The sequence below is a fragment of the Hypomesus nipponensis genome, chromosome 3, assembly GCF_054491055.1.
Source record: "Hypomesus nipponensis isolate SF chromosome 3, ASM5449105v1, whole genome shotgun sequence".
NCBI lineage: Eukaryota > Metazoa > Chordata > Actinopteri > Osmeriformes > Osmeridae > Hypomesus > Hypomesus nipponensis.
In genome coordinates this window covers 12551364-12560093 of record NC_140363.1, presented here as the reverse complement: position 1 = coordinate 12560093, position 8730 = coordinate 12551364, and the positions used below count along the sequence as shown (strand labels likewise).

General features: G+C 44.5%; 1 protein-coding gene across 3 annotated transcripts in view; it reads left to right on the top strand.

Annotated features, from left to right (window-relative positions):
• The first annotated feature begins 272 nt into the window (after positions 1-272).
• The window catches only part of asap2a (ArfGAP with SH3 domain, ankyrin repeat and PH domain 2a), a 37689-nt gene continuing 29231 nt past the window's right edge, over positions 273-8730 (top strand). For 2 of the 3 annotated variants that reach the window (XM_084676711.1, XM_084676715.1), the window contains exon 1: positions 273-790. In XM_084676711.1, the coding sequence (XP_084532837.1) occupies positions 665-790 (126 nt within the window). In that variant the 5' untranslated portion in view covers positions 273-664. The remainder of the gene's footprint in view (positions 791-8730) is intronic. The other variant, XM_084676703.1, reaches the window with a different exon arrangement.

Below are 8730 nucleotides of genomic sequence, written 5' to 3'. Positions count from 1 at the left end.
GCTATGTGACCACGGAATATTGTATAGACAAATTGGAAAATGTTATAATTTTGGATGGAGTAGGAGGATGTATGTTGTCATCGGTCGAAAGTTGTCTATTTCTACGGAGCTTTCTAAAAAGCTCTGGGTGGTGCTCAATCCTTAAAGCTACGTTGGTGCCGTGATAAGGCCCGACACCACGCCTTCCATAGGCTGTGATTGGGTCACCACGACCAGCTGGTGTTCTCCATTGGATAGCGCACATCCATTGAATCCCTCCTTTTACCTTTGTCACTTTCTGCGCTTTCATTGAAGTGTCTTGGTGTTTTCCATACCGAAGTTATCAGGACTCATCGGAGCATTGTCTTAGAAACAGTATAGGAAAGCACAACAACGCCGCTTTTACAGAAGACGTCTACCTGCAGCGCGAGCTCGACACTAATTTGGAGGGAGAGCACAGATAGAGCGCGAGGCGCTCGGAGTCGTTACCGTCTGCTGTGTAGCTTAAGAATTCAATCGTAGTTCCACTAGGGTTTTCAGTGAGAGCGCTCAATGAACCAACATTTGCCAATGGTTAACATGGGAGCGTTTCATTTGACTTTTACTTAGTGATTTTTTCTCTCCAACAAGCACCACGGGAAGACTGCAGGAAAACGTGTTCTATATTTTCAAACAAGGATTAATTATGCCTGACCAAATAACAGTTTCGGAGTTCGTGGCAGAGACGAATGAAGATTACAAAGCGCCCACTGCCTCGAACTTCACCACCCGAATGTCCCACTGCAGGAATACGGTCACTGCCTTGGAAGAGGTGAGACTCGATCAGACCCTTCACTGTCCTCATTCGGTAGCATCACCCGTTGATTCACGGCTTATCACGACTTCACAGCCTACTACGTCTTTGCAGACTGCCATGCAGAAGCATAATTGCCTAACTGGCGAAGCTTTGTCATAGTTCTGAATGGTTGGGCGTTTTCTCCATAGATGCACCATGTGCAGAGGAGAGCAAACTTCTCTTGGTCTTTGATTTTACACTTCATAACTAAATATCAATAGACCTCAAGTGCTAACCTATATGAGGTCGACAAAGGGCTGTACGCCATTTATTACTATGGTAATTAAGGTCTATAGTTTAAATTCCCAGCGAATAGAATAGTTTGCGGAGCACCTGTTTCAACGAAACGGATGCATTCTTTGTCTAAATGCTGCACTGTCTGAATATGTTTTTCATTGTCCGACGCGTTAGTTCCACAAACTTGCAGATCATAGACTTCCGCTTTGTAGTAGGCTACTGTGAAAAACCGACCACCCTTTCTAAGTTCTGTGCCTATACCGTGAACCCCATACCGTGTCCCTTGTAGGACAGTCTCATCCTATCAGATAATACAAATAAGCATTTTCATACGGTAAGCTATCTGTTTGTGTAGCTTATGATTATCTAATACAAAACTCAGGCTTGTCTATGGATTGTGAACTATCTTCAAAAAGCTCTGCAAGGAAAATATTAAGATTTTCTGAATTAAAATGTTCATAGCTGTCATCTTGAACTAGCATAGTAAGGAAAATACTTCTCTTGAAGATCGTATCGTTGTTGGAACGGTGGTCTATCCGAGATCGTTACATTTCCATTCATGACTAAGTGTAGCACAGAAGGCAACACTTAATTTCAAACAACCATTTCTCAATTACTATGTGAAATTTGTAGGCCTATACTAATACTAACTATACCTTTATACACGACTGAACACACATTGTTTGTGTGTGCCTGTGCATGTTGTTGTATGACACCCTGACAGTAGCAGGGGGGCTAGGACATTAAACATTTGGCACTATGAAGACCTTCTAGATAAGCCTGTGTTTCAGGAGTTATGAGTGAGCCTGGCACCTGTTCAAACTGACAGGTGCAACATGCCTACAAACACCTCCAGATGGAACCTTTTTGTTTCTTCTATTTTTCAGTAAAGTTAGTTGGGCAGACCTGCTCATAGTGAGACTTAGAGAGTGGAACTCCTAGTTGAGAGTGGAACTGATGTGTGCAAACTTCTGTTTTCTTATGATGACCTTCCATTTCTGAGGCCCAGAAAACACACAGCCATTGTTTTAGAGCCAAACAAGGCCTTGCGTCTGTTTGACCAATTACACTCAGCAGTGGACTAGGAACACTTCCATGTATTGTGTTCATGCAGCTGTCCAGACTGAGCTCGTTTGCTTCGGTTTTCAGGAGAAATGCTTTTAAACATGTCCAAGTCCATAAGGCATTGTATTGATATAGCATAGACTGAATGTTGCCATTTCAATAGAAATACCTTTTTAGATTTCTGGAATTATGACAAGTGTATGTTCTTATTATCCTCACACGAATGATAGCAATTTAGGCTAGAGCTAGGCTACAGCTTTGAAAGGATACTGTACCTCTGTGCAGATGTAGAATAGACTACATGATAGGACTTGGTAAGAGTTCAAATCTCTAACATTTTGCTGATGCGGCTGCTGTTGTTTGGTATAAAAGTGCTAACGTTTCAATTTTCCTCCTTCATCTGACAGCTGAACGTCTTGGATGGAACAGGAATTCCCTGGCTAGCAGAGCAGCACTGGGATGTGCATTGTTCACCAGTAGAATACATAGTGCTCTCAGTTTTGACAATTGCAGACATCACAAGTCTCCCGGAAGGTCCGGGAGTCTCCCGCATTTCAATAGTGGCTCCCTGACGCCCGCAAATGCTATACAATCTCCTGGAAATCGGGGATTTTGTATTTCGAGCGAGCCAGAGATATGGTCATATCTGGTAGATATAGGTGCATATTGCGCATTATGACACGTGTGTACGTGCTGGTTGAGGGGGTACTTCATTCGTCTGGATTGCATCCCGGGGGGGGCGGGGGGTGGAATCCACCTCCCGGAAATGAGTCTCTGCAGGTTGGGATGTCTGCAATTGTGCCAATGTGTTATAACTTGAGTGATAGAGACCTGAGGTGACTAACACAGTAGCAGCTTTCTAGAGAGTCTTCTGGCATCAGAGAACTACTAGCCTAGCAGATGAGTTGGATTCATTCTGGGAGGGGAAGATTTCTCTGAAAATCCTGTCTGACCAGATGGTCAGAGTTCCCGTTTTGCTTGTGAGCTGATTCGTACAAAGGACTGGTCCCAACTCTGTGACAGTATGGTAAACAAATGAGAAGCTTGTCTAGTCTTTAGGGGTACGGAATGATTTGTACTCTCATCCCTTACCGTCCATCAATATAAAATTGCCTCTATCTGTTCTCTATATATTGGTCTTTTAACCCTGTATCAAGTCGGGGGAGAAGACATGATTATTCTTAGGGCTTAATGGACCCCAGTCTATAGTGTGATTATTTCTACATAAACCCATTACAGTGGACATAACCTTAATTAGCCTTGTGGCTATAAAAGCTTTGTCTCTTATTGCCAAATAAATGGGCTTAATGTGTCCAGCAGAGAGAGAGAGAGCGGGGTAGGGGGGTGGTGGTGATGGGAGTTTACAAGCCTCTCAGATTACTGTGTGTGTGACCTTAAAGCCACACGACTATAAAACCAGTTTGTCCAGAGAGAGGATGTTTGTGCCTGGTGTCATTAACCCCCCTCTGGGTTCCTGTGGAACATGGCAACTCCTCCAAGCTGGGCCTTTTCTTCAGCACTTACCTCAGCACTTACCTCATTTTATAATACCCTGGCTCCACACGTGACTGGTGATGCCAGTGCAGTACAGTGTTGCATTGTCTGGGATTACCAGGAAACCTCAAAGCTCAAGACAATGCACTTAACACCAAGGTCAAACCGACCCTTAGGGTAGTAATAGTTCAAGTAAAAGTACTTCCATCCCTTTGTTGACATCAGGAAACCCCAGGTGAAGGTAGTCCCTCATACTCCTAGCTGAGAATGACCCTCACTTGAGCCCTCCTTCTATGGGCTATGAAGCTGCCAAGCACTGGCATTACCCATGGTTTTGTAAGTCTCTGCCAAAGGGAAGATGAAGAGCTAAGTGGAGGATCTGAATGGAATCAATATTCCTTGATCTGATTTCTACCACATCCACCTCCAGATCTGGCTCGGAGCAGAGCCTAGTGAAACAGGAGATGTATTCCCCTGACCCCTTAATGTTCTACTTCACTAATAGCTGTGCTCCTATCACCCTCCCTGTTGGCTGCAACGTTGGCAGTATTAAGTCAATAGTGGGTCTGTTTCATGGCGTCTATACAGTTCAGCAACAACTTCGCCAGTCTTGTCATTTTGTGAATGAAATCTCCTATGACTCAGTTAGTAGATGACTGGTTTGGTTTACTGTCAGCATGGCCTCACAGGTGTGTGATTACTGTTGTTGTGACGCCAGCATTCTGTCTAGCCAGTGTGGTATACATACAGGGAAGTAGGCTATATCACCATGTTTTTTCCCAAGTTCTAACTCCATCATTGGGAACTTTATAAATAACCGCAATGTAGTTTGAACAAGTGAATTGATGCTGTATATGGGAGCCCATGAGAATGTAAAGGCACAGTGTGCTGTCAAGATGCCACCCAGGATTTCCATTGTGTTGGCTTTTGAATGATTCTATGAACCGACCAAACCGAACCACCACAGGCCCTCCTTTCACAGGGAGACATTCCAGGACTGTGAGCATCCCAGGGGCCCCAGCCTCTTCACACATCCCTCCGACAACACCACCCCCATAACCAGGCCAACACCAGGCACACCAGGCCTTAGCTTCCCTTCATTCACTCTCCTCATTTTTTACTGTTGAATCAGGGTTATTTATAGGCGGCGCTCTGCAAGGGACATTTTTGTCCTGTATTTTTTTTTTTTGGGGGGGGGGGGGTATTTAATCCCACCCTAACTGAAGTCCTTCACGTTGGTATTCCAGCAATGTGCTGTGAAGGCATGTTGTCCAAGACTGCATGATTCTGGAGGGAGATTATTGGGGAGTATCAAGGGGATCGTGCTGGCATTCCTAGAATCTGTGGCAACTGTTGGTGCTAGCTTTAGCCATGCCCTCCCTGCACCCTCTCTATAGGACTGGTTCTCAGGGACTGATTCCTGGCTTCGTTATACAATAAGGATGAGCCTCCACTAGAATACTCAAGTGGTTTCTCACAGAAACTCAGGAGTTTAGAAAAGAAATGGGGCAAAGCTTGGGTGAATGTCAAGGCTGGCTGCATTGTGAGAATGTTACCAATTAAGACACTCTGTCATGCTCTTGGAAACACTAGGCGGAACTTTAAATCTAAAACCCAACCATTTGTTGTTGGTGCTGTTCTGTTTCTTTCTTTGCCCCAGCTCTGAGAATTGGATCCCCTCCTTATCTTGTGTAAACTGATGATGATATCAGTAGTTTAGTTTCCAACTGGCCAATCCAACAGACAAGAGTTTGTTATCAGAGTGAATGAGCTGAAACAGCAGTAGCCTTCCTACACTTCAACTCATTCTCTCCCTTTCACTAAGAGTAATAGTTTTTTATCTCCAATAAGATAGGTTTATAACCAGGCTGGAGGCAACAGCTGCCCTCTGGAACAGGTGGTTTGGATGAAGGGCAGTTTTAACAAGCCCTCATAGAGATTAGATGCTATGACAATCAAGGCGTAATGGCTTTAGGGACCCTAATGTGTGGACACACACAGACATACACTCACATACACTATGAGGGATGTTGACCTATTAGCCTGATCTGGCCTGTTTGCCGGCCACCTTGGCCTGTTTTTTCCTCCTAAGAGGCTTAATGTACTCTCTGTAATTGAAATGAGGTCGCTGGTAGGATCAACAGTGTCCAAGTCTGTTCTCTCTTGTGTTGTATTCCTTAAAGATCTGCTGTCAGACTTTAATAGATGCAAATGTATCCAGTTCTTTTTCATTTTTTTTCGAATTTGGTAAGAGACACATAGAACTGGGCACAGTGCTGTCATGTCCTCTCAACGTATTAGATGTCACACTAACCCTACTATAAAAAAAACTAAAATCCTTTCTTCCTGTCTGGGAGATGGGAATTCCCTCAGTGTTTTCCTTCAGGATTTATCTTTGAAGCATGAGGTGTGTCCCTCCAATGATCTAGGGGCTACAAGCCCTTTCTGTATCACCCAGGCTCAGACTGGGCTCCCACGCATATGAAAATGCTTTCCCATGGGGCATGCTGATGGAAGGGTGTGTTGTGTTTGGAGGGTGGGGGTGGGGTGGGGTGGGGAGTCCTGTCCCAATCGAGTGGGTCCCGCGTGATGCTACCTGACTGTTGGGCTGTGTTGCAGTATGATCACACACACACACAGGACATCGGAATGAAGAAGTATGCTCAAAACTATCTCAGTGGACTGGAGGCGGGGGAGGGGCATTTATTGAGGAGGAGGTCAAGAGTGCACTGGCCTTTGTTTAGCTGGGGGTCTGGGGTCCAGGGTGGGGGGTGCCCCATCTGAAGCCCTGCCCCAGATTGCCTGGGACATCTTCTGTTCAGTGCCTTTGTTCCACGACAGGCTATGCCTCCTCATTAATGAACTCCCTCATTGATTTGTAGCGCTGCCCTGTGTTCATGACAACAGCAGGCTCCTCAGGAATCCTCCTAATAACGTTGCTGGGCCGTCACTTTCACTTAAGAGTTGCTGCTGGCATCCCTTCTCTTCTGAGGACCAGCCCTCAGATGTGTTCCTTAAGACTCTCAGGGGAGCTTTAGTCAGGTTCTTATAAGCTTAATGTAACCGTAAGCCATCTAACAAGATTGATGTAGGAACAGATGGCGAGATTCAAAGTCAGGACTCGTCATGCATGACTCATTGATTATAAAAATGGGAGCATCTATCATGTAACAAACATGGCAGGTATGACTGATCTCAGTTTTTCTGTTTCATACCATATAGTTCACCTGCAGCCTGTTCTGTCCTCTGACTAGTTCCAATAGGCAGGCTTGGGAGGCCCCTGGAGGACCAGGAAAGGCACAAAGTAGCCCTTCTCTCTCAACCCAGTCCAGAGCTGGAAAACTTTACTGACGGGTGCTGAAAACCGTACAAAAATATGATGCTGCTGGTTGACCTCAGCTGTGTGAGCAAAGCTCTATTTTCTTTTACCTTTACCACGCTGAATGTTTCATGCCTTGGTACAGTACAGTCTAACCTGCTGTGGGGCAGTAATACAAGGACTCCTCTCTCACACTTCATCTGCCTCTTCTAGAGACGGGATTCACACAAGATGAGACCCAGTAGAAATAATCAAAGTTTCAGAGGACTTCAAAGGAGCAATGTTCTAGAAGGGTATTCCATTCAACTTGCACACACACACAGTCTTATAGAACACACACACACACATCCCTCCATATAGCACACATGTTTTCCACATTCGCCAGATGATCATTTCCAGGTGAATATATGTCTCTCTCTCTCCCTCAAACTATCTGCAGATTGCTTCTTGTGTGCACCTCTAGCATTGTACTCTTGGCATGGCTACGTTTCCGCCGTGACTCTTGTGCTCTGCTTTACTCTGTTCTACGCTTCTCTATTCTCCCCTCTCCTCCTCCTCGCTTTTCACTGTGTGGGAGAATTTTTTGAAAAAAGTTTGGAAGGTTTGAAAAATATTTTCAATAGAAAGTTTTGAGAAAAGTTGAAAACCTATTCAAAAATAGGTTTACATCATTGATGAGTATTTGATGAGGACTCGACTAAACTCTACTGTACTCATGAGGCTTACACATGCTTGCAGACGCAAGATGCCAGAATCTTCAGACAGGAGTTTCTGTGACTACAGTGAAGAAACCATGCCACATTTGGTCTTCATTTCCCCAGCCCCCTTTCCTCATTCCCTTGCTAATATACTTACTTCATTAAGTAGTACTCCACTTAACAACTCAGACAGTCTTTAAATTGGTGCCTCTGGGTCTTTTCAGTTATTCATCCCTTAAGTCTCCCTTTAAAGATATTCTTTGAAAGAAGTTGACCTTATCTGTGTACTGTAGCCCATGCTATGCAGCATATAAAACCAAAATGCCAACATCTACATCAATTATTTATTTTATCATACAGACTTCGAAGAACAGACTTAAACCCCATCCAGCACGAATCGACCTGTTAATTTACCCTTTAAACAACTTGAAAGTGAGTTGATGTCTTAATGTTGATGCTCCCCCCCCCAGTGACTTAACATCTAAGCTCATCCAGTAAAACAGTGAAAGTGTCATAAACAGCCTTCAAAAACAAAAGAAGGACTCAGAGGGGTAGGGTAGTCAGATGGTGGCCTTCTTCTGGTCACAAATGGAGCCATATATAAGCCATTGATGTATACAGCCTAGAAGAGCACATGGGAAGCCTGTAGATCTAGCAAGGTTAAGGTACTGTGTGACTTTCTCCATTAAATCCTACATTGTTTTCTTGAGCAGTTTAAGTACCTGAGTTGAAGTCGTTACCCCAGTGTGAGTGTGAGCTGGCAGGTGGGGAGGGCTGGGGTCCAGGGCTGCTGTTTCCGCTCTATCTGAGGAGCAGTAAAGAGGCGTAACCACTCTGGGCTGTAGCAACACAGCGTGGACAGGGTGAAGAAGTGTGTGTTTAAGGAAGTCAGGCAGTACCTTGTATATTTCACCAGATTGTTAGAGAGAGGGAGAAAGAATGTTTTTCTGTCTTTGAGAATGTCAAGAAGAATGTCTCTGACAAAGGGAAATGTACTGCGTTCGTCATTGCGCTTGTGTTCAGTCAAGGACACAGACTGTATTGGTCTACAGTTTAGAGCTTTAGTTTTTTTATGTGTTTGTGTCCAGGAGCAGAGATCTCCT